The 26,977-nt window shown below is 41.6% G+C and overlaps 1 protein-coding gene across 2 annotated transcripts in view; it reads right to left on the bottom strand.

Annotated features, from left to right (window-relative positions):
* Positions 1–202: 202 nt before the first annotated feature.
* The window catches only part of LOC140135443 (sodium/hydrogen exchanger 8-like), a 49,954-nt gene continuing 23,179 nt past the window's right edge, over positions 203–26,977 (bottom strand). The window contains exons 6-16 of one of the 2 annotated variants that reach the window (XM_072156939.1): positions 25,319–25,497; positions 24,568–24,706; positions 23,665–23,770; positions 22,718–22,834; positions 21,588–21,670; positions 19,185–19,296; positions 10,614–10,756; positions 9,383–9,445; positions 8,482–8,625; positions 5,360–5,496; positions 594–677 (exon numbers count right to left, since the gene is read on the bottom strand). In XM_072156939.1, the coding sequence (XP_072013040.1) occupies positions 5,380–5,496; positions 8,482–8,625; positions 9,383–9,445; positions 10,614–10,756; positions 19,185–19,296; positions 21,588–21,670; positions 22,718–22,834; positions 23,665–23,770; positions 24,568–24,706; positions 25,319–25,497 (1,203 nt within the window). In that variant the 3' untranslated portion in view covers positions 594–677; positions 5,360–5,379. Of the gene's footprint in view, positions 678–5,359; positions 5,497–8,481; positions 8,626–9,382; positions 9,446–10,613; positions 10,757–19,184; positions 19,297–21,587; positions 21,671–22,717; positions 22,835–23,664; positions 23,771–24,567; positions 24,707–25,318; positions 25,498–26,977 lie in introns of both variants that reach the window. The other variant, XM_072156938.1, reaches the window with a different exon arrangement.

Raw genomic sequence — 26,977 nt, forward strand, 5'->3', positions numbered from 1 at the left:
GAAGATATGAGACCATAACAATTATTCAAAAATTTAAAAAAAATACAAAATCAACCCTCAGTGCGGCAGTGCATATACAAGTTGGTCTTGTATTAAACTTATTTCATAATTGACTAGACCATTGATATGTGCAAAGTTGAAGCATATTTTAGAATATATCCTTACCTAAAAAGTTAACATTTTTCATTTTGGATGTCATGCCACTACAGAAACAAACTTGTTTTTGTTTTGCTTTTAATTATTAATTTTTTGACCAATAAAAGATCCACTGGTTTCCATCACTGCAAGTAAATTGCTGTTATTTCTCTCTCCCTTCCCCTGCCTGCCTAGCTTCTTCGAAGCAGGTCAACAATAAAAACTAAATTATCAAATCATTCTTATTAATATGATAAAATTTTACTTTAAAAAATATTTGTACCAATCTATTTAGCACTCCCCTAAAATTCAAGATGTAAAAGTTTGAAGCACATAATACAAATGTTCTCCCTTCTATTTATACATAGAGAATCAGTGTTCTTGTGATAAGACAAATGTTCTCCATTCCATTCACATATAGAGAATCAATGTTCTTGTGAGACTAGTTCTGTTTCATCATCTGTGTCCGAGTGATGTGTTCTCACCTCAGAGTACCATTGGTTAGCTAGGTGTCTCATTTGTACTCTACCATCAATGATTTCCTGAAAACAAACAAACAGACAGACAATTAAGTTTAAAATGTCAAATTAAAGACCCCGGTCAGACGTGCATGTTTTTACCAAGTAAAGATGGTTGAAATATAGTAGGACCATGGTACGGGTAGCGTGTGACCACAAACGACCATGGTCAGACTATAGTCCGACCATCTTTCCCTAACGATGCTAATTAGCATCGTTAGTGCCCAAGTTACTATGGTCGGACTATAGTTAGTACAGACAACTGTGTGACCCGCACAATGCGTCATCCGATCATGCATTTCATTGTGAAAACAAGCTCTTAGTTACCACAACCCGACTAAAGTACACTTTCATGTGACCGTACGTCGTTAACTCAGCTATTATAGTCGGACCATGGTAAAGAAAATGATGGTCAGATGAGGCAATTATGTACGTCTGACCGAGGTCAAAGATGTGTTGTGTGTATAAAGTGACAACTCAATGGTAAGCCATATTGTAACATTTGATGAGGACGCCGCCCTCAATATGTTTCAGACAATGTACATCGTTCAATTATTACAATTGAAGTATTATTTAAATGCGAACACAATGTTCATAACACTGTATGTACATGGCGTGCGGGAAGGTCATAACACATCAAAAGGACCAACCTCAGTCACCTCACCTGTTCCACCAAAATTAATCGGGGACATATCTGACAGCGAAAACTAACATTTTATGGAAAAGAAATACAATACTATTTTTATGCAAATGTTACAATATGGCTTTTATAGCTGGTTGGTGATTTGCAAGCAAGGGTTTCTTTTCTAGAAAAAAATTTAAGGAAAATGCTGTTTGTTAGTATAAATTCTGGTGCAACAGTTTTACTAATATTAACATGTGTTTTATTAAATTTTCCGATTTTCAATATTGGTGTATTCAAAATGCAATTATAAATTAAAACAATATTGAAAATCAAACCTTCCATCTGGTAAATATGGAACAAAATATTGTAAATACATTCTGCACAAGAAATAAGCTACCAGATTTTGGACATCACCAGATCAAAGTGACCATAATGTGCACAAGAATGTTTTCGTTAATTTCAGATGTCACTATGGCAAATGATGCCGAAATGCCCAAGCTATGAAACCAAAACCAATGGAAGGTACAGATTCAGAAATTACACTTTTCAAATTCCGTCAATGTTTACAAGGCCCATTGTCCGCACTCACTGTACATGTTCTTGATTTAATAAGGTTATTGTCAAAAGGTAAAGCTACATGTATTTTACAGGACGGAGTGCCCATCTCTCTTTCGTTAGCGATTAGGCCAGACTTCACCATGAAATGTTGCTGTGGTGGGATCGCTACACCTCCTCCACAGCAAGTCTGTTACCTTCTCAGCATTTAAGAATGCCGGTATTTATTTATACACCTGGGTGGAGAGGAGTAATCGAGATTAAGTGCCTTACTCAAGGGCACAACATGATAGCATCACCAGGGATCGAACCCACAAACTTCCGATTATGAATCAGAGCCCGTTCTGCTTGGCCACCATACTCTCTTGCACTCGGCAGTCCACGCTTTTTAATGCGTGCCGGTTCGAAATTCTGAAAATTGGTGAAAGCGTGGGGGTTTAAACTTTTTGGGTAAAAAGCGTGGAATGATATAAAGCATAGGATTAAAATAAAAAAGCGTGCCAAAACTCGCACACCATGTCGCAAGATAAAATTCCATTTGATGCAGCCTAGCGCTTGTTTAACGAGTGTCCATCGCAATGTACACAATATCGTCCCCGGAAGCCCTGCCAAAACACATACGTCATATGCAAATTTTCGATTTTCCATGACAATTTTCAGTATAGAGGGTGCCTCAGTAAAAAGCGTGGGGGTCAGGAATTTTCAGTATAAAGGGTGCCTCAATAAAAAGGGTGGGGTAAAATAAAAAGGGTGGGAGTCAAACCCAACTGCCGAGTATGTCTCTTGACATGTCATTGTCATGTAGGCCCTAAATGTGTACAAATCAATGAGGCTTGCTACAATAAACGTTGACGGATATTGAAAAGTGCAATTTTTAAAAAAATGTACCTTCCATCAGGTTTGGTTTCATAACTAGGTGATTTCTGCATCATTGTCAATACTGATTTTCACAAGGGGGGGGCGTATATTCAAGGTCAATTTTAGAACGATAATTCCCGTTAAAACCATTAGGTAAACTAAAACACACGCTAAAATGACGAAATATGAACAAGAAACACTGACTTCTGGCTCACTTCCGGGTTTCTGATCCAGATTTTCGCCAATTATTGACGCTATTATCGACCATGTGCGCAACTTGGTAAGCTTACTACACAAGATAGCATGGAAATATCGGCATTTTTGAAACATCTTGGTTGAAAAAAGTGGTGGGGGCGTTTATTTGAGGGGGCGACTATTTGACAAAATACGGTATTCAAAAATAGGCACCTTATTTATTGTGCAGACTGTATTCAGTCACACAGATCTGTGAATGGTTGCAAAGTTTCTTAAAAGTTGATATCTAATGCCACATATGGCAATGCATGGCAATCACCAATGCTGATGATTATCACTGATGAGCATCACTCCAGTCCTGTTAAGCAAAGCATTCTTACATTAGTACATGCATTCATGGAAACTAAATGATAACAACAACAACAACAACAACAACAACAACAACAACAACAACAACAATAGCAACAATAACAACAACAACAACAATAACAGGTTATTTTCTGACAAATATAAAAAACAGACAACACATGTACGGCAGTAAGATTGAAGTTATGATGCTAAAATTGGCTTTTTGCAGCTACCATGCAATATAACAGAGAGGTTGTTTCTATGCATTTAGCTGGCTACCCATGCTCATACAGGGGACTCATGAAATCCATTGTGGAACACAATCAATCATTTAAGTAGTCCTTTTGCTGGATCCAAGTAATAATAGAAGCAGGGCCGTGACACTCGTATTCAATCCCTATATAAAAATTGAAGTCACTTCGCCAGCATTCCCTGCATTCCGCAGCAGTTTGATTGATGGTTGCTAGGGAGTTTGGTACCATTGGTATGTCGATTGACAGTTTGGGGTAGTTTGGTACCCTAAGTTGATTGACAGTTTTAGGTAGTTTGGTACCCTAAATTTGTCCAAGATGGCGCACATCGACTGCCAATTATTCGGACCCTTTCCAGCAAAAATACAGCTTATTTAGCCAGTCTCGTCATGGGGTCATCGAAGAGAATATTTTCCTAGCATATTGCGCGAACTCCTCAGCTATTTGGTTTTTCACGATATGATAGTAATGGAAAGATTCGACCAAATGTTCGCCGTTTTCGCCATTTAATTTTTTTTGAAACAATGACGTAAACATGCATCACCTCTTCCACAGGTGATACACTCCTACACGTACAGGGGTACAGCTATGCCATCACATGCATGATCGCGCATTGGCTGTGACCGACTTAATTTGCGCAAACGAGTGGCTTATCCTATAGTATATTAGTACTCGAGAATCCTTGATAGAAGTGATATCGATGCCTTTCTTGAATGAAATTTCTGAAAATAAAAGTGATTTTGGTACCCAACCAAATTCCAAGAGCAACCTGTAACTATGCTCCCAAAACATTCAAACTATCCAATCATATAAACATGAAACTAACTCAACAGTCTACAATAAAGACAAAGACCATAACAGCTATGAAAAGTTGCTCAAAGCTACATGCAGGGAAACATGCATATAAACTAGCAACACATCCTATGCAATACATGCAATGAACTCAAGAGATTTGTAAGCTATATATGTCTTACATGATAGTCCTGGTACAAGTCATTTAATTTTTAGATGGTTTATTGGGAACAACTAAATTCAAATCAAATCAAAATCAAATTTAATTAAATCAAATCAATTTAATGTAAAATGTTCACTTAAAAAGTTTTAATTATTTTTATTATGCAAACATTCAAACCAAACACCAAAACATCTGAAATATACTATTACAAATATGCAGTTTTGGATCATTCAACTAGTTAAACTGCATGTTTTTAAATAAAAATGGCTGACAATTTAGTCAAAAAAGGCTAATGCTTTCATATATTTTAATATATGAATACCCAGAACTATTCATGAAGGAGCTGAAAATGGCTTTTGGATGGACATGCTTTTCAATCAAGATACAGGGTTCTAGCTACGCTGATCAGGTGTAATTGGTACTGATGCTGGCAGACCGGCACTTTAGAAAAGTGTTTTTTGTTTTTTAATAAATTAATTTTTCAGTATATTAAAAGAGCAAAAACCTATTTTTGAGGGGATGATATCCCTGTAACATATTCCCCAATCCCTCATGTTCGCTAAAAAGAATGTGCTCCAAGCGGACGCTCTAATTGGATAGCAATATTAGTTAGCACTTAACTTAGCTGGCTAGAACCCTAATGAATAAATGGATATGATCACAATAAATGGATGTTTATCTAAAAGTTAAAATAATTATTTTAGACAGAATTTGTCATCTTTATTAAACAAACTTTTGCCTAAATAAAAATGCAAATTTGGAAAAATCAATCAAGTTAAGTTTAAATGAAGCCTTTTCAACATTTAGGCATGAAAAGCAAATTTGTGAGAAATAAAAACAAAATTCTGTGAAAGATGTCCAGCTCAATATTCAATAAAGAAAATCATCCAAAGTACTCATAGACATAAGATGCACACACATGTGGTCAGGACAGGACTCCTAAAGTAGTTCAGTCTCTTCCTCGGTATCAGTAACATCAGTAGGTTCACTTGTTCTCACATCAGCATACCACTTGTTGGCTAAGTGTCTCATTTGTATCTTAGCCTGTGCTATGTCCTAAAAATAGGAAGGGAGGTGTGTAGTAAAATCAAAATGATCTGGCATTGCAATTGTTACTAAAATTATCATGTTACAACCAGGGTCTTAGCTAGAAATTGAGGTTTGCCCATCATTTGAATAAAATTGCCTGTCCTAATTTGACCTATAAAACATTTAGCAGACCTCTACAGCCTTGTTTTGCAAATCTGGTTTACTGAAAAGGTCAATAGCTTTTCTCAATACCTACAAGATAATGTAGCATCTCTCAAATTTGACCTATAAAACATTTAGCAGATCTCTACAGCCTTGTTTTGCAAATCTGGTTTACGAAAAAGGTCAATAGCCTTTCTCAACACCTACAATATAATGTAGCATCTATCAAAGGTATTAATTTTTGCCCGTCTCAGGAGTAAAATCCCGGTCTAAAATGACGGGTAGACAGGTGGCTAGCTAAGACACTGGTCACAACAATTTGCTGCCATGGTGAATACATCATTTCTTAGTTACTGGTTCAAGCCTTTGTACACCTGTTAGTAGTGACCCATTGGGTTTGTGTTGCGATCATTTCGATCATGGTGCGAAATGTAGTTAGCTTGGAACAGTTGACCTGGAAATGGCTGGATTGTAATAAAGTTCACTGCAGCAGCAAATTACAATTCAAATGTTGATATGTTGACATATTTTGTACCACCAAAGAGGCTCTGAATCAATTTGGGAGACAAAATGTGAAAGAAAAGTAGAAGTGTAACTGCCTAGACAAGTAGGCTAATGTATAACAAAAGCCCCAGATTGTTGATTACTCAACTATATTGAACGTGTGTCTTATGTTTTGACAGTTTTATTCAGTTTCTTGAAACTTCAAACTTCTTCTTTTGTCATCTCCTTCTTTATTGATAACATAAAAATCAAATCAACAAGTCAGAATTTGCCTGATGTCAACATAGTATCAACATCGCATGTGTCAACGACAGCGCAGCAGCTTGGATCTTTCAAGTCTCTCTAAATTTTTCATAACATGATCGAATACAGTGTAAGCCACATATTTTTGGGAGGTGGGAAAGATCCAAGTTATTGCAATGACAGTACATATTTACAGATGGGTGAAAAAGAAATCAAGAATGAAGGCAAGTCATACACACACCACTACGACACTCCATCAATAAAATATATTCACCAACACATCTTAATTTCACATGCAAGATGAATTCTAAGTAAAATATTGTCCACATATTTCCTGCTAAACTACTTAAAATTTACAAGGGTAATATATGGTGCACTGTCAATATCTTACACTTTTGGAGTCACAAACTTTTCATATTGGTACAGAAATTAGTTCATTTCACAATAAAATAATTGAAATCCATCAAATATACATGAAATTTCAGACTCTTTCACATGAAATCATGCGCCTTGAACATTTTTTAACAGCTGTTGACACCTGTCGTCTACTGAACTACAAATGGAATCAGATCAATTTGGTTCTAATTGATCCAAATTATGATCTACAATTGAAAATCACATCACCAATAGCATTTGGAATAACAGTGTCAACTTGTGTATGGGAAACAAGTGCACTGTATGTGACAAGTGTAATACATATTAAGAGACAGCAGTGTTTATTATAAACACATGTAACTTAAGGGGGTACTACACCCCTGCCAAATTTTGTGTCTATTTTTGCATTTTTCTCAAAAATTATAGCGCATTGGTGACAAGTAAGATATGTATATTATAGGGGCAAGGAATACAACTACTGCACTGAAAATTTAGCAACTCAATGCAAGTAGTTATTGATTTATTGATCAAATATTGGGTTTCCCTCATTTTTGACTGTAACTCCACAACTGTTGTCTGTGTTGAAAGAAAATTTCCAGTGCAGTAGTTAGTCCTTATCCCTATAATATACATATCTTACTTGTCACCAATGCGCTGTAATTTTTGGGAAAAATGCAAAAATAGGCACAAAATTGGGCAGGGGTGTAGTATCCCCTGAAGGGACTGGTCTATTTATTTGATCGCATCACTGTACAATGGCCTTTTAATTGTCTTTTATCTGTATTGGCATGAGTTGTAGGGTCCTCAACAAAAAGAAGTTGTGTGAGCCTACTCCTGTGTTAGACCATTGCCAAACACCTGTTTGTATGAGTCACATGTCGGCTCACCTATAGAGTGTACAACTTTCCTGGAGTAATTTCCCCCAAACTTTGCACATTACCTTCATATCAGTGTATGTATACTGTATACTGTTAAGGTCTACAGGATGAAGAAATCTTCATGTGCATGAAAATTTCACAAATTTGTGATTGCTGTTTGTACATGCGACTAGTTATTCATCCTAAAGACCTTTCTTGTCGCAGAAACACGGGTTCTCTTCAAAACATGAAATTTTAATGCCACAAAAATATCATGCTTTACAGTACAAGGCAAGAGGAAGCTTAAAGATCAGGCTATAGTCTGATCTCTTGCAGGCATATTTTGTTGCAACAGATGCAGCAGCTAATTTGCCACCAGTGTCTACCGCAGTGGGTAAAATTGACCACATTGTCTTCTACTACAGAAAACATTGAAGAAGGTGAACAAAGTCCAAAGCAGAGCAAATCACTTGAGCAGAATATCAAAGCAGAGAATTGCAAATCACTGCAGAGAACTGAAAACTGTGACGCCTGTTACAACAGAATATCGCCAGCAAAGGCACCAGATTATAATCTGAGCTTAATACTTCCAGCAGATATACAACAACAATACGTAAAAAATACTATTTAGGAGAGGATATTACTCATACCGAATGATAATAAACTGATTAGAAGAGTTTTAAACACTTGATATCATTATTAAATGGCCTAAGTCCATCACATAAGCACCACCTGCTGAAGACACTAGACGATCTAGTGAAAATGTTACAGGTGAGCCAAAAACCGTTATGGTTAAAACGCTTCTAATCATTATACTATTGCGATTGTATTGCCTGTTTGTCTGTCTGTCTGTCATATTCTCACATCTTACCTGATTTGTAAACCTCCTTGTGAAGAATGGAATAAGGTACTTAGTGTTTAATTTCATGAAACCCCGTAAGTCTGGTTTGACATAATTGACTTCATATTCTTCTTCTGTTAGCTCAGATAAGTGTTCTGTATCTATTGTACCACCCTGTATAGTAGAAAAGAAACAAATAAAAGGTGCAATAATCAGAGACTATTCTTCATGGGCATACTGACTTGCATGAATTATACCATTTTTCAAACTGATGTAGCAGTGACGTCAGTGCACATTTCATTTGGCACAGCTACAAATCACAGGCGTTCACTCCAGGTGCTGGCGTACACACACACCCCCACACTTAAGGATGCCGCATAGATGAGCGTGTGAAACCGCTGCATAGATACGTCGACATCACTACCACAAGGCGTAAAATGGTATTGTTTATTTACTCACTGGGACTGTTGCTTATAGCATCAATGAATTTTTCACAGAAATTGAAATTAAATGACTTTGACATTTCTTTACTTGTTTAAAAAACAATTTGAAAAGAGGTGGTCTCTATTTTTATTTATTTTTACTCAAAGCTGCCAAAGTATTTTTATGTTCATTTCTTTCATTTTTACACCTAATTTGCTTTATAATCATGCCACGCCTCATATAAGCATTGAGTCACAGATGATTATTCTGACTGGGAACATTTTTCTCAAACTTGTTAGTTTTCCAGAATCATACACATAATACTTGAATTGAATCTCATCCTCCCTCTGTAGAAGATAGAGGGTGTATGAAATTCGAATGGAGCTGCCTAATTTGCTCATTTGAAATTCATACACCCCATGTGGCAGATATTTCCAAAATCTTCCACAGGGAAAGTAAGGATTTTAAATGGAACAGCCCACTGGTAGGTCTGATTGAGTCAACTTACCATTTCTTCTGTTTTGCTTAGAGATATTTCTTTCTTAGATTTGCCTGACTCAGCACCAATTAACTATGGATAAATAGAACAAAATAACAGCATTATTAGTCTTCATTTGTGTGTTTCACAAATATATATTGTGACCCAATGGAAGTGAATGTTGCTTTCGACTGGAGGCCTCACTCACTTCATTTCAGGCTCCTTCCCTCTCTCTCTTAACATCTCTCTCTCTCTCCAATTTCAAGCCTACCAACCGAGGTTGATATATTTACCACACTAATGGACATATCTCTAAACAAATTTGGCATGCAATTGCAACCTAATGCAGACCTCCGCAAACTGAGAATGGTGCTTGTTTGCAGATAGCAGACTGCTGCCCTCAATCGTCAACTGTCTGGGTTGACGTCTGAGAAAAAATTGATGGACTTTGCAACCAGATTCTGGTTGGAGTGAGACTGCGCAGTTGCATCCAAATGGACCCTTTGACTGAGTTTGATGTTTTTAGAACTTCAGAGCCCGATCATGTCACAAGGGCACGGTAGTGTGCGCATGTTTCCCTGTAACCATGGACACACACAAGACTTTTTTGCTATTAAACCGTGGACCTATCTGAATAGACTAAAGCCATCACACTTGTCTACACTGAGCATGTACTTGTGTTATGCTTCATAATGATGACTGAATAACTTACAGTTCATAGCCTGTCGGACTAATGAAACTATTTTCTTGTGACTTTGGTTATGCGCCACAGAGCAACTGACTAGCAGTGCATGTGTCCCCCAACCCTACATGTTTGTATTTGGATGGATTTGGATTTGGATTTATAAAGTGCCTTTCTCCAGATCTTAGAGGACTCAAAGCGCTGTAATTTCGCTGTAATGGTGAATCATCACAATCAGATCGCATCAACTAGATTGCTGCCAAATGGCGCACACCTATCCGCATTTAGATTGTAACATCCACCAATTATCTGTGCAGCTCCCCAAATTCCATTGGGTGAAGGAAATTTTTTTTGATAACCAAACAACTAATCACCGATTTTTGCGATACAGGAGGAAACCGGAGATCCCGGAGAAAACCTGCGAGAGCGAGCATGGAATCAGGATAAACCAAGTGCACATGAGTCCTTGGGCCGCGCCGGGGCTTGAACCCGGGACCTCAGTGGTGCAAAGCGAGGGAACTACCGCTGCGCTAACTCGCCCTATGTTCATACCCAAACACTCATTACTTTACAACCTACCTTCATTAAAGGCATAGTAGAACCACCAAGTAATAAAATAGTAAACAGAACAATAACAAGTGTACACGTCACTAATACATGTCTTGTTTCTTCTGAAAATTCTAAATGCAAACTCAGGGCATATGCAATAGCACCTCGCAAACCTGAAACGAGAAAGCAGAAAAATGCAAATGAATTATTACTGAAAAAATATTCTGGTTGTACACTCTACTATAGGCTAACTATGTCAAAATGTACATACTATCCAGGCTAGTAAAATCATATTGCACGCCTGACAGCAAAAGTACACACCATTGATGTGTGGGTGTGGGTACAAGTCCAACCCTTAACTTTATACTGCACATGCTCATTGTTCGACACGCACACCCATCATGCGCACTTATCAAACAGATGACAGTGATAATATGGCTATAGTTGTTTTGGCTCATAATTGTTGAAAAAAGTAAAGCTCATAACATCATGTATTGATATAAAATGGCATGCATATAGTTGGGCACTGCACGTATGCTAGTTGCTCTTAAAATGTGTGTGACTGGCGCACACTTATGTGAATTTACACAAGAGTGTAACTTGAACTTGATTGACGCTTGCAGTAACAAATAAATAGTAATTTTCAGCAATTATAAGCTGAACAAACTAATCAATACAGATATAATGGTGACCAAACGATATAATCGCACCAATCAAATACCAACTATAATTTATATAGATGAGTTATATAATTTGAATAATGCAGGTGCAAAACACACTGTGTGCTGCCTTGTGTTATCTTAATACAGAAATACTCAAGGCAGCCTTTGTTTATATCACATTTTACACGTCGTCGCTGGGCAGAGAGCCTCCTATGTAATTAGCAGGGTTGCAGCCACGGTGGTCAGCGCTGGTCTCAGCCTGACCGACCGGCACTCAAGGGAATTATAGGCCTTGCTGACCAGCACTAAAATGACAAAATGTCTTCAAAACAGCTGTCAAATGCCATTACTGTCAAGTAATAGTCCCAAACAAAAATGTTTGGTAGACTCATAACCGGTGCGATCTTACCTTTCCGATGTTGATTAAGATACTTCTTGCATCGATCCCGAGATGCGGAAAAACCAATAGTCATTTTGTCCCACATAAATGAATAAATAACAAAAACCCCGATCCCCGGTGGACTCACCCAAAAGGTGACGTCACACCATATGATCGCCCCTTATCCGACTTGGGATCCCCTACCGGACCAAACTTGTAGGGGTGGCGGGGTCGGGATAATCAACATCGGAAAGGTAAGATCGCACGGTTATGAGTCTACCAAACATTTTTGTTTGGGACTAGACTCAGTACACCGGTCGATCTTACCGTTCCGATGTTGATTAAGATACTTCTTGCATCAACATCTGAAAGATCGATCTAGCAAGTAACCGACGGATGGAGGTACAAGATTGGTCAGCATCTGATCAGGGATCGGGAGCGGGTACCGATGGTTTTCGCGAGGTCAGAAATATTTTCCCCAACGGTCTGGAAAACAAGAAAGACCACGCGATCACAGACATAAACCTCCTTACTTAATAAGTTTGGTGGTTAAGAATAGCGACACTGGTTCTTACCATGCTGAGTATTCTGTATAGTCTGAAAACCTGGTACCCGTACACCACCGTATTATGATCGCCCGAACAATGTCCCGGTAAACCTCCCGCCCCGTCTCTGATTACTAACGTAAACGGAAGTATCGTAGAGAAGGGCGAAGGTGGCTTCCGGGACACCGCCTACTAGATCTCCTCAAGGGACAACCGAGCGGTATACCCAAGATGATGAGATAGCTCGTGTCGAGTGGGTGCGTGGTAGCGAAACCTTCGCGATCCCCGGACCCCACCAACACCTGGACCAGCCATTGCGACAGCGGCTGGACCGAAAACTCTGTAAGGGTGATGAATGCGGTCGTGAGTCCCTCGCAAGGCTTGTGTTCGGAAGAAATAGTGCTGCAGCGCCTTATCGGACACCCCAGCCTATCTTTGGCTTCAGCCGAACCTTGCCCAACCCTGGGGATTGGAGAGGGGCGAATGTCGGTATGCACCGCGCCCGTTAGTAGTCACGAGAACAGAGCGCCCGAAACAGTGTCGCTCCAGTGTTTGTGAACACGGAAGCTAACCTCGAGACCGTGTGCAACTCAGCACCGCCGTCCGAAGCCAACGCCAAACCGGAAAGCCATCTTGAGAGTTACGTATTTAAGCGTCGCTTTTGGCGGAAGGTCAAAAGGGTGACCCTTAAAGTAATCTAAGACTGTGTTGGGATCCCTTAGGAGGATCACTTTCCTTTTTAGTAGACACTCGTTGAACATACCGTCGGGCGTAGACTAATAAGGTAACCATCGGTTATGATAGTCGACCCGTCTCGAAACCTCGGTGAATGGAGAGGACAGCTGACTTATAGCTGGCCCCAGTGGCCCGCTGAAGTCTTGCTTGGAACTTTTCTGTCAGAAACTCCGGAACTAGCAGCACAGAGGCTCTAGCGGGAGAGCTATTTGTCTCATTGCACCAAGCGTAGTATGGAGCCAGACTCTGGCTATACGTGCGGAGGGTAGACTTCCGTCTAGCCCGGCGATGAGAAAAACAGCTTCTGATGAAAAGTATCCCTCCGCTCTGCGCGTTCCTGGTAAGGGCCATGCAGCTAACTGCAGGTGCTCTAGTGATAGACTGGGTACCTCCGCTCCGGGCATCCGGAGTAGGTCTGGTACCTCGGGGAGTGCCAGCGGCCTTGCCGCTAGCAGAATGACAATGCAGTCTTCCCACCCGATCTTGGTCACCACCCTCATGAGTAGTGAGTAGTTTCGGAGGGACTGCATAAGCTGTCATCCCCCCCCAGTCTATGGACAGAGCGTCCACGGTGAATGCTTGGGGGTCCGCGACCCTTGAGCAGTACACCGGCAGTGGATGATTGCGATGAGATGCGAACAGATCTTTCGAGGGGTGGTACATCCCTTGAAGATCGTCTGAAGCGACCTCTTGAACAAGGGACCATTCTGCTGGTCCGGACACCCTTCCTCGTGACAGATTGTGCGCGAGGATGCTGGTGACGCCCGCGATGTGTATCGCTCTCATCGTAATCTGCCTGAACTTGCACCACCCTATCAGGTGTCGTGCATGCAGGCTCAATCGTGGTGGCCCGGAGTCCCCTTGTCTGTTGGGGTAGGCTACCACGGTTGTGTTATCCGTCAGGACAACGGTATGTGATTCCACGATCACCTCCTCGTGGCGAGGAGGTTGATGTGAAACTCTGTCTCTATGGCCCCATAGGCCCGAGGCGGAGTCTCCGTGGATGTGGACCCCCAGCCCGTTTTGGCGCTATGGTCGTCACTACGTGACATACCGGGGTGCAGGAAACCTGACACCCTGGGTCAAATTGGGCTGATGGGTCCACCACCAGAGTTCCTCTCGCGCGATCTCCGACAACGGAACCGCGAGGGATATTGGGTGACGACTGGGCCTGCAAGCAGGCTAGAAGGTGTAGTTGGGTAAGCCCTAACGTAGAAAGCGGCAGTACAGTACGAGGTCTACCATACTGGCCATTAGGCCTACCACCTTCATCCATGCCACAGCGGGTTGTGCCCGAGACTCGGCCAAGAGTCAGGCACACCGCACCATGTTCGTCACCGGCTCGGGTGAGAGCACCGCGAACCCCTCCGTGAGGTGATCTGGGCCCCTACAAATAGTGGTGTCTGCGTCGGGACCACGCTGGACTTTTGAGCTGATCAAAAAATCCAGGGTCCCGCACCCTACGGACTATCAACCCCATGAGACCCGTAGTCTTCAGTGGAGTGCGTCCGTATATGAGCCAAACGTCCAGGTAGCAACTGATGTTGACACCCCTGTGCTTCAGGTACGCTGCCACCGCTCTGACTAAGAGTGTTAAACACCCTGGGAGAGATGGACAGGCCGGATGGCCGGTATCAAAACTGGTAATTTTGATCCTGTACCTAGAAGCGCAGATGCCTCCGATCTTGAGAGGCGATTGGCATATGCAGATAGGCGTCCGAGAGATCTAGCGGTGCTGTTCCCATGCCCCTGATGGGGCAGGCTAGCACCGAGGCGAGAGTCCCCATTCTGAACCTCTTGGGCCTGAAGAGCGTGTTCAACAGCCTGCGGTTCGGATGGGGCTCCCGTCGCCGGTCTTCCTTGGAGCCAATGGCTCCAAGATCACCCGTAGAGCGGGGGTGACCGGGACAATCGCCCGCTTCGTGAGAAGCTGTGTGATCCCTGTCAGTAGTGCCCGGCGCTGGGGGCCGTCTGGCGGCACTACTGTGGACCTCTGAAATGTGCAGGCGAATGTGGGGAGACTGGGTTGCCAGTCTGTAACCCCCACTCACCACTGACCATACCCAGGCGCTCAAAGAGATGGTTTCCCACCTCTGGGTGAAAGCCATAAGCGGTGGAATCCACTGGGAGATCCCCTGTGGAAAAACCGCTGAGCCCCCAGGAATGCTCTGCCTAGCTTCCCTTGGAAGAGCGCTTGCTCTTCTTCGGGGCTTGCCAGCTGTTCCTGTGCTACCCTTGCGCCTCCCAGAAATGGGTGCTACAGAGGTAGTGGGCTCGGGTACTGTTGGTGGTGCACGGCCTGCTGAAGTCGGAGCTCCTACCCATGGTAAGGGCAGTTTCCGACTTCTTCAGAGTGCTCCGTTAGTAACTTCTTTGCACGGTCCTCCACCGTGCGCAGAAGCATCCAAAGAGAAAAAGGACCCTGCCTTTCCATCGCGTTGAGCGATTGGAGTGGCAGGCCCCACCCCCGGCGCTGAGTGGACACCCTATGGGCGAGGCCCCTGGAGCCCTCGTTGAGGCTAGCTGTTAGCACCGCTAATAGGCTCACCTCATGGAAGAGCTCAGATGTTGTCTGGCGTGATACGCTTGCGACATCTGGGTCCCTCTCGGATCCCCTCAGGTAGGTCCCGTGGTCCTCCCGCGTTACACGCAGAGGAAGCGTGCAAGCACGCGGCGTCATAGCTCTACTGAGCTCGACAGCCCTACGATATCTACCCGTGAGGTTTGCAGGGGATGAGAGTGCAGGCGTCCCCTGTGAGGAAGCAGCAGCGGAGCATCCTACTGAAAGGAGCCCCTGGTCCTCCTCCATGGACTCCCCCATAGGGGTGTCCGGAGGAAGATCAGTGCTGTTGCTCCCCTCGCGGGGCAGCGGGGAAGGAGATTGTAGTGATGTCACTACGGACTCAGCTTCCGACTCCTTTCCCTCGCCCACAGTATCCGTATCATGCTCCGATGATGACGGTAACTGAGGACGGGCATCTGAAAGCGGGTAAGAAGGCATAACCACTGTGTGGCTCGCCGACTACCTGCCAGCAGAAGAGGGAGTACTCCCGCAAGACCCTGAGGTATCCGCCATGGCACCACTGGGTCCGCATGCTCTCGCAGCCGTCGTCCTAGCGCTGGCAGCACGCGTCCTACCTGATCAAGATCTGGGTTAGCCCCATGCCGGCTGGCCTGGTCAACAGCTGATGTTGGTACTGCATGGCCATCGCTGGCGACACTTGCCACGGTGCTGGGCCGTGGAAGAAACACCCTGCGGCGGGTACCACGGGCATACCCAGCAGGCAGCTGACCCTGAAAGGATCCGCCACCAGGGTAACCCCATGGTACTGCAGTACCAGCACGCCTCCCCCCCTTGTTGCCACAGAGACTGTGGCGACTAAAGCGGTGCTGCGGTACCGGTCGCGGTATCAGCGTGGGTACCCTTGAGGGTTCCCAACTGTGGACCGCTGTACCCTCGCCACACTGCGTTCCCTGTTTGGGGGATCAAGCTGTGTGCTGGCGTGGCCGGGCGCTGGTACTAGCATGGGTACCCGTGAGGGTTCCCGGCTGTGTACCGCTGTATGCGTGGTTCCAGCGTAGGTGCCCGTGAGGGCTCCGGCTGTGTACCACTGTACCCATGCCTCACTGCGTTCCCCGCAAGGGATCAAGCCGTGTGTATGGGTACCCGCTATACCGGCTGTCCCTTGGCTAGAGGGAGCTTGCCTAGTACCACGGGTAGCTGAGCGTGCATACCCCCGATCAATCACCTCGCCACCTGAATAGGCAGCGTCAATCAATGGAGCTATGCCCTGTTGATTTGACAGTGATCGATCAAGAGAGGGTAATTGACCCATTGACGATAATGGATCACCCACGCTCCGCTGGCTCTCGAGGACATAAGTGGGTTGTTGATCAGCTAGGCTGTTCAAGCTACTTACTGTACCCTCTAGAGCTTAAGCCCACGTCGCTGTGTGTGGCGGACCACTCACGGCAGCTATGGGCGGGTGCATAGCGGCTACCACTGAAGTCAAGCCGTAGCTCGTCTTTGTAGCTGCCACCGAATGCACCTGGGTCGCTGTCCCGTGAGAGACTGCGAGCCCAACCCCTGAATAATCGCCAGCCAGTCCCTGTGGACAGCCAGCAGCTATTCTAGGGCCCAGGGTATCACTCGGCGGTCCCGCCATGGAACGCTGCCGTGTGACAACCCCAGTTGGTTCTGCTAAGACTACACCCACAGCGTTAGCAGCGGTATCGTCTCTGCTGAACCCATGCATGCTAGGGTTCAACCCAGGCAAGCCCGGGGTCCCCTTGCATGCTGCCCGTCGCTGGCTACTACTGTGGCTGTTTGAGCCCGTAGATATGCCTGCAACAGCCGGGTGTCCTCCTGCTAAAAACCCGTGAGGATTTTTGGCTAGAGGACTGGTATCCTCCTGCTACAAAACCCGCTAGGGTTTTCGCTGGTGGTTACCGCTCTGCTGCCTGCTACTTTGCTCCGACGTATAGTCAGTGCTTTCGCTGGCTGCTGAGCCTTTGGACGCTAACAGTCCCGAAGGAACCGCCTGCTTGTCCGGGGACCGGAGCCCCTTAAGCAGACCTGCCATGACCCATAGGGGCTGTCACAGCAGAATCTACCGTGTCGACTGGTATCCTCCTGCTGCAAAACCCGCTAGGGTTTTAAGCTGGTGGTTACCGCTCTGCTGCCTGCTACTTTGCTCCGACGTATAGTCAGTGCTTTCGCTGGCTGCTGAGCCTTTGGACGCTTAGCAGTCCCGAAGGAACCGCCTGCTTGTCCGGGGACCGGAGCCCCTTAAGCAGACCTGCCATGACCCATAGGGGCTGTCACAGCAGAATCCACCGTGTCGACCTTACCAGTGCCCTTGGTAGATTTCTTCTTCGTCTTATGGCGATGATGGAGCCTATCCCAATCGTCAAGCTGGAACTCGGAGAGTCCTAAGCAAAAGAAAGACATCTAGAAGATCGTGAGCACTCCCGAGGTGAAACAGAGCGGGTGTGGGTCCCGCTCCGTCACCAGGAAGGGCAAGCCCGACAGGGCCGAGGCGAAGCGAGGAGAAAGGGAGGGGGGGCACTACCCCCCAACACGCGACTCAAGCCCAGTAAGCAAACCTGAGCACGGAGGCTGGTCGCTATCGTTAGTGGTAAAGTAAGGACTGGCTAACTTTATGACTAAAATGTCAGGCGGGTCCCTACCAATCCCCACCGTATGAATATCTGATTAACTTTCGTCTTATCGGACGGTAATGAAGACATAACGATAGAGTAATCACCCTAACATAGCAACAATAACCTACCGTACATGAAATACAATGTGTATGTACAAACATCTATTGTAACTTACAGGCTGCAATGGTTGTTTTACGTGGGAAACAAAATGAATGGCGTCAACGAGCGGCCATTTTGAATTGCTTTCGTGTGTCCCGTGATACAAGCGGAGGCACGATATGTAGCTAAGTTTTGGATCGTTTTTGTCACTTTTTAGCCAGAAAATGCCGTCAAAACTATCCTCAGCCGAACAATACCGGTTTGGTTTTACCTAAGGTGTGAAACTACAACCGTATATCTCGCATTGGTTGAGAAATTGATACACAGTGCTATGAACAATCGATAGGCACGCGTCTGTGTCAGTCGGAGACCAAGGAGGATAAGGGACGATCATATGGTGTGGACGTCACCTTTTGGGTGAGTCCACCGGGATCGGGGTTTTTGTTATTTATTCATTTATGTGGGACAAAATGACTATTGGTTTTTCCGCATCTCGGATCGATGCAAGAAGTATCTTAATCAACATCGGAAGCGGTAAGATCGACCGGTGTACTGAGTCTTAGCATTCTGATTCAATTTTCTCTTAATTTTTGCCGGTACTAAAATTTGGCTAGCTACAACTCTGCTCATTTGGCAAACCAGGGAACAGAACCAATTGTCAAATTTGAAGAAATTGCCTTTTCAGGGGATACAAAAACTGCCTAACTGTTCAAAGATGTTGTTTTTTATTAGTTAAGTGTGTTTGATGTCCTCTGCGAAATAAAAATACCTTTGAATTCGACATTTTGTACTGTGGGATGAGTAAATCTGAATTCATACTCCATCGCTGAGCAACAAGTGATTGGTATTTGACCAATGAAGTTGTGTGCTCTTCCAAATGCAACAAAAAGCGCTCTACCTCATTGGGTAAAAACCAATCGCTATTGCTTAGCGATGTAGTATAAATTCAGCTTAGCTGTGAAAAATTACAAAAGTTTTTCCTGCCCAACGACGATAAGAATTCTTCATGTCTACTTACCACTAAACCACATGACAAACTGCATTCTAGCCGTTATCTTGTGCTCTCGAAATTTGTTACATAAAAATGCTAGAGGAAATATATTAGCAGCTCTCCCAATTAAAATTAACACCTAGATGTAGGAAAGGAAAAAAAAACAGACTTTAAATTATAAAATCACATCACATTTCAAGGATCATTAAATTTAACGGCCAACACTGAAACCAGCTGCATCGTAATATATGTGATTTGTCAATGACTGCTCACATAGTACAATAGCTTATATCAGTCCTTTGTGAACCTTCTTTTCTAGGAACCTTATTATGTTTCCAAAATTGATATTCCACATTTTTCATGGAACTTGTATTGCATCATGCGATATCCTAATCATTTGCTACATTCCCTATGGGATAAAAAGGTGTTTTGATTCAGGTTGCTTTATAGTTGTTTTCACCACTATTATAGTTTGATCAGCTCATAATCGACGGGCCTTATAACATCACAGATTAATATTTATATTTTGTATTTCGAGAATTGTCTTGTGACATCTCGCCAGAAGCATCACAAATTATTCATGTAAGTCCTATACGTTGTCTATTTTCTTTAACATGCACAATATAGACCAGACAGATCAACTATATCACTCTTAACATGGGTCTACTTTTCGGCGTAGTGGTAAAAACCTAACAATTCCCGCCTATTACGAGATGATCAAACTATAGTGGTAGTAGCGACTTTTGACTCTGGCCTGGTGATAGTCGATTATCTATTGGGCTATCCCAGTCGAAATCCATACACCCCTTATGAGGTATATTGCTGATAGCAATTGTTAGGCAAATATGATGCATGCTGGAAAGGGAAAGGACTCAAAAGCTACCGAATTCATCACCTGTGATGGTGAATATGAGCCCCTCATTCTCAGCATGCATCATGTTTGCCTATCACTCGCTATCAACAATATACCTTATTGAAGATATGATCATAATCTCCCACACAGAGGTGTAGATTTCATTTGAAATTCACACTCCCTGTGTATATCTTCTATAGGAGGTGTATGAGTTTCAACTGGAATAGCCCAATGCAGCATATATGTTTATTTCTGCATGTTTCTTATACAATTGTAATATTCACATTTCGTAATTCATACAGCATGAAAAACTATAATTGGGTTTATTTGCAAAACTCTCTCCACAATCTATAAAGGTTTGTTTTCAGCACCAATATACCAGGTGCAAATGATGACCCTTGATATTTCAGTATCTCATCTCCTACATACTATTCATATGCTTAACCCCATGAGAACTACCTGCCGATTGGACAAAAGAAGTTTTCATTATCAATTGGACCAATCAGCAACATTGTTAGAATAATTTCACTATGCAAAAAAAAATGGGGTGAATTATTTTCAAAGCTCCATTCTGATTGGTGATTAAAGTGAAGATATCATGTAATTGACCAATCAGAGGCAATGTTAGATGGGCAGGTAGGCTCAGGGGGTTAATGTCCTATGAATGACTAGGGATGGCTCTACTAATAATGTACCAATAGTCCTTTTGACATTTGTATGATTGCATATTGAGTTATGGGTCATTACTTGCTATTCTATCATTATTCCCCACCCATTAATTTAACCCCCAGAGCACTACCTGCCGATCTAACATTGCCTCTGATTGGTCAATTACATGATATCTTCACTTTAATCACCTATCAGAATGGAGCTTTGCAAATAATTCACCCCAATTTTTTTGCATGGTGAAGTTATTCTAACAATGTTGCTGATTGGGCCAATTGATAATGAAACTCCCATATAAATTCTGTTTCTTCGACCTTTTATAAATCACCAGGAATAACAAACTAAATTTAAAAATATCGAAACTATATTTTTCTTTTAGAAGCAACACCCACACCTACAATTGGCAAGATGTATGTGGTCACCGAGTCCGTAATATGCTTGTGTTGGTCAACTTTGTCGTGGTAGCTGCGTGTGAGTGCAATGAAAATGACTATTGCACTAGCACGGAGTACAGTAGTCTATTTGAAACTGATGCTAAAAACAGCAAAGATAATCAATAGTAATTGGCCAATCATCTTTTATGATTTATATAAATTCAACTAATTGCTGCTCACAGACTGTTCCCTTAAATTGAATTAAATAGCACTAGCACCATTCATGCCAAAATCACACAATGCCAAAAAGGTGATATGAGTATCACAGCAGTAACACTCAGTATGGAATTCTATGGTACATCAAATGAACATCGATAATATTTCCCGACATTTAAAAGTTTTCTGTAAAACGTTCTGTTTTGCTGCGTCTCATGTTCGGACAAAATCCCCAGTGATTTTCATTCCAATTCCAAAACTTGCATTGACAGTAATGACCAATGTAAAAGGGGAAAGAAATATGATTAACATTATACTTACTATTGTCCATATAACTAAGGCAGGCTCAAATTGGTGGTTAAAGCTGGGCAGCGCCAGACCAAGATAAGCAAACACACAGGTTTCTGAAACAAGAAGTTGATTTCATTTGTCAATAGGTAAAATTACAGTATCCAATGTATGGAATTAGTGTACTGTAAAAGTGGACATTTTCGTGCGATGAATTTTTTGCGCTTTGCAAATTTTGAACTGTTTCCCTTGTTTTTAAATTCGTGATTCTAAGTTTCCTTACATTGACCTATATACAAAAGAAATATATTCGCACATTGTTATTTTTGCGGTACCAGCTTGGAATGCGAAAAGCGCGAAAATATATGTAGCATGAAAATTTCCACTTTTACAGTAAGGCCTAAAAAAAATGTTTGATTGGCGTAACCCGACCAACCAACCCTAAAAATAGGCCCGACCCTAGACTTTTTTTCTTATTTTTTTGCAAAAAATGAATTTTAAAAAAAAAAAATTTTAAAAGAAAAAATTCACGATTTTCAGCTTAAAATGCGTGTAAAAAAAAATATAAAAAAATTGCCGACCGACCTACCCTAATTTTTTTTTAATGTTACGCCAATCAAACAATTTTTTAGGCCTAATTGTAAGCAACAGGGATTAAAATATGTACGGACTGCTTGCAATTTGACAATGAGTTTAATCCTTTGCACGCTAGCCATTAGGCTTCAACATAAAATATCAAAGTTTGAGATATTTTATTAATATATGAAGAGCTATTTATTTCAAGAATCCCTGAACCAATAGTGGGCTTGTTTGTACTCATTTTAATGCATTTTTCATGCCAATTCCAAATGAGGTCATGAAAATGTACACTTCTGAAAGTTTTGAATTTTTGAGATTTCACACCCATGAGAAAAGCAAGTGGAAATACGACTAAAATCGCAGATCTCACAGGCATGAACACAACACCACAAAATTGTTATCAGAGCCGAGATTTTGATGAGAATCCCCGAATCGATTCTTGTAATGATTCTCTAAAGATATGGTTGCGAGAATCAACTTCTCTCATTGTATCATACAGTAAGTGCAGTGACTATGATGGATTTTGATTCTCGCAAACCAAGACGAAATCTAGGCCCTGGTTATGCCTATTTCAGTTGATTTACCTGCAAGAAAAGCCAGCGTACGGAACGTTTGTTGTACAGTGATCTGTGTGACCGGAGATAAGTTATAATGTGTGTAGTGAGACATGGTGATACCAGTAAATAGGATAGCCATAATACCTGTCAATAAACAAACAACAACAAATATAAATAACAACAAGGTAAACATATTGAGGTAGACAGTCACAATGGATTAATTATAGATTAATAAATGTGTATCACTTGTTAGGAGTGAAATTGAACAAAATAATGCACACATACTGAGATGTTGCAAAAGCACTGCGCGTAGTTCGCGCCCATGCATATATACACAATCAATGCATGTTTCGCATTTTTCTAATGTTTGCTCTGATTGGTTCTCGGTATCTAAGAATGTATGAAAGGTTAATATATGTGTATCATTTATTGAGAGCGATATTGGACTTGCATGCATGCTGAGATGTTGATGCATCAAATGTACAAGCTCTGCAGGTCGAGTGCATTTGCATTTCATTAACTTATTTCACACACAAGATAGAATTTCTACTATTTTTCATTAACAAGCAATATATTGAAAATGTTGAAAAATTTGACCAATATCAATGCACCCACTTTCAAGAATAATAAATCAATCCTGCAAGACACAAACGCAAAGTGCGTAGGATGTGCAACTGCACGCGAGTGCAATTATACAGTATTAATACACACCGCATATTTTCTAATGACTTTTCTGATTAGCGATGTGGTTCTTAGAGCGTATGAAGAAATTTTATGCAATTTTATTGGTTCCTGGCCATAATATAAAAGACGGTATAAAATGGCTACAACATGCTTCAACAAGTCAGGTCAATTGATCACGCACAATGTGTTTTAGTAAAGAGATCCTGAAATCTAGCTCAATGTTGTATTGTAGCAAATATTTAAGTCTAAAAAGTACATCAGATCTTACGACTACAACAAAGTCTTCTTACCTGAAAGTTTCAGTCCTTCAGCAAGTACATATGGTAGATACGAAAAGATGAGAATCAAGCCAAATTCCAGTGATGGGGTTTGTCTCAAGTCTATGTGCTTAAGAAGGTATGTCTCAGTTAAGGAAAACAATGATAGAGTTAGCTACTAATTAGCCAAAAATATTTAACTATAAGGCTGATATACTATGAGTCCATTTGTAGCCTTATTGTATGTGTCTTGTCTCAAGTTGAGAGTAACGCCAATTTGTATTTCTCAGTGGTAGATTCAAACGAGCGCTTTTACCTGGTTGCATCGCCAGTGTATAGACAAATTTCCCTTCTACGCGCATGTGTATATGCCCTGCAGGGTTTGTGTGCACAATACGAATTTGCCACTGCGAAATCCAACAAGGCATTACTCTCAACTTGAGATGAACAAACTATACCCCATGTGTTGCCTGAGGCCCTGTAATCATCTTAGAACTGATATTTCTTCTGTGGCCAACTTGTTTTCATAACTTTGCTTGGTTTTGATGTATTTTTTTGCAGATGCCCTTGTGTATTTTATTATTCTATATTTTACTCTTAGTATTTTTAATGTTTACCTTGTGCCACCTCGGCACATAATGGTTCTACCAAAGTTATACATAATGAAATAATAATCATTGAGTTAAGATGTGAAAAATTTACAAAACCAACATGTTGCAAACCGATAAAAGTTTGATGTCTGCAGCTGTGAATTTTATTGCATACCTTAAAACAATTTTAGTACATTGTAGCAGTGATTCAAAAAGCAAGAGCCATTCTTCTCTGTAAGCAAATGTAACATGCCAACATGTCTTTATATCTCCTCTCTCATTCATTGCCATAAATCTATCACTCATTTTAGAAATTCATCAATTTTAAACACACAAAAAAGGATATCAGAGCACTTATGAGACCTACAACGATGCCGATGGCTGCCGAAGCAAAGAACATAATACAGAAAGAGCTGACGGCATACCACAATGCCTCCAGTGAAGAAGCCTGTGATAAGGCTGGTGAATTCAATGCTATTACAGTGCTGTATAGGATGAAATGGAACAATATCAAATTATGGTTATTCTCTTATCCATTACAATAGTGCATGGAGAATATGGAGCATCTTTTAGTAATTTTTGTGAATATTCTCAATCATCCAGATAGATAAACATAATAAAATGAGTATTAAATCTGTTCATCTGGACTTACTGTTTTTGATAGCGACAGATGATCTCATCCAAGACGCATCATCAGGCTGACTGATCAGGCACTGAACTATTGACCTGTGACACAAGGATTTACGATACAGCAATCAGGAAACTACTCCAACAACTCTCCTGTGATGCCATACCATCAACTTGTGTCACAGGTCAAGTCTTGGATGAGACCCGATACTGTCGCTATCAAAAATAGTAAGTTCAGATGAACAGATTTAATACTCATTTTATTATGTTTTATCAAGCACCGGCAATATATTTATAATAATCAATAATAATCTGGATTAATGATTTTGCTTTCCCCCAGACAGCCGAACAGAGCAACCAATTATTTTTACATAAGCCAAAAATCAGATAACATTTAAAAAAAACCAATAAAAAACCCAGAGGGTTTCTTGTGTGAATAAATATTACAATATGGCTTAAACTGAACTTACTTGGAAAGCACAATGGAGACAGCATCATTGAGTATACTCTCACCAAATACCAACATGTTGAGTAACGGGTGTACATCTAAAGCAGAGAAGATTGCTAGTGTGGCGACGGGATCCACAGCTGATATCAAAGAACCAAAGGCAAAACTTTCTACCAGCTTCAGCTCATAAGCTACTCCTGCCTGGAAAGTATATATTGCAATAAAACTAGAGATTAGAATAGGAAATATATTGCACTTAAAGTATTATTACATGTTCAAAGGATATTTCTCTAAGCAAGGTGGTGAGCATGTTGGCCTAATGGTTAGGGCATTTGACTCATGATCATAAGGCTGTGAGTTCGAACAATTTCAGGGCCAACGTGTTGTGTTCTTGGGCAACACATTTGTGATGCGATCAAGCAAAATCAGTCGGAACTCAGAAATATTACATTTTCAGTATCTTATAGGATAGTAAAAAGCATTTACAAAGCTGCATTTTGCAGAAAGCCCCATTGAAATTGAATAACCAGTTCCAAAGATAGGAGCAATTAAAGAGTTTCCAAAACAACAGGAAACAACATGAAATATTTCCTTTGTTTGGCTTTATCTCAAAATCAATATTTCCGAGTTCCGACTATAGTTATCCTAGCGCCATTATTGATGGCTGCCAAATGGCATGATATATCCCAGTGGCATCTATTTATAACATTTATGGTTATTTCATGAACACATTTCTTGGAAGCCATCCATATCAGAACTAAAAGACCCAGACTGAACTGTGACAAAGGGTTAGACATAGACCCTGTTTGGGACAACCTCCTGACCCCACGGAACCAAGGGGCGCCACCACATCTTCAAGTTAGACGTCATCTACATCTGTGACGTCATCGGAGGTGTTCCAATAACATCACTAGCAACAACAAATCTTCAGAGCAATAACATCCGCTAAAGACGCCGGTTGACCCAGTGAAAGCGCTCCGGTGAGTGAAATTTGAGTAGCGTAGAAGTCTTAAATTGCTTCCTACATTTCATGCAACAGAGCATTATCTACCATACAGATGGAAGCCTATCACCTGAACATTTTAATCCCAAATTTTGAATTCAATTGCTCCAGCATATATTAGAAATGGCCCATTGAAAAGCATGTATTCTCAGGTAGCACGCCATCACGCTACCGATTCTTCTTTCATACCACCACTTTTTCCTTCATGCCTGGAAACATATCTCAGGCATAAAGTTTTGTTGTTGTTTATGACCGAAATATTTTTTTCGATGCTAAATTTTCAATTTTGATTTAGGAAAAGTGGGGAGTTGAGCTATTGCTACACTCTAAACAGATGCTACACTCTTAACAGATGCTACACTTTTTAGATCCAACATTAATGTGCGGAAAGACATGAATTCAGTAACCAAATGGAACAGATGATCATATATCATGATTCAAAAAATATGTAATTTGAAAGTCTTTAGGAATTCAGAATTATACACTCTCAGATTATAAGCCCTGTACACATTTGTAATTTCAATCAGTGTGGTTTCCATGAGCTTTTATGAGGGCTTTGAGCATGTTGAGGGGCTTGCTCACCACAAATAAGCCGCCAATCCCCTCAAATGAAGCTCCACCTCCAAACAGATATTTGCTTATTGTGTTTGTTTGTTTTCAATTTTCGACCCTTTCAAT

Source organism: Amphiura filiformis, chromosome 16 (genome assembly GCF_039555335.1).
Source record: "Amphiura filiformis chromosome 16, Afil_fr2py, whole genome shotgun sequence".
NCBI lineage: Eukaryota > Metazoa > Echinodermata > Ophiuroidea > Amphilepidida > Amphiuridae > Amphiura > Amphiura filiformis.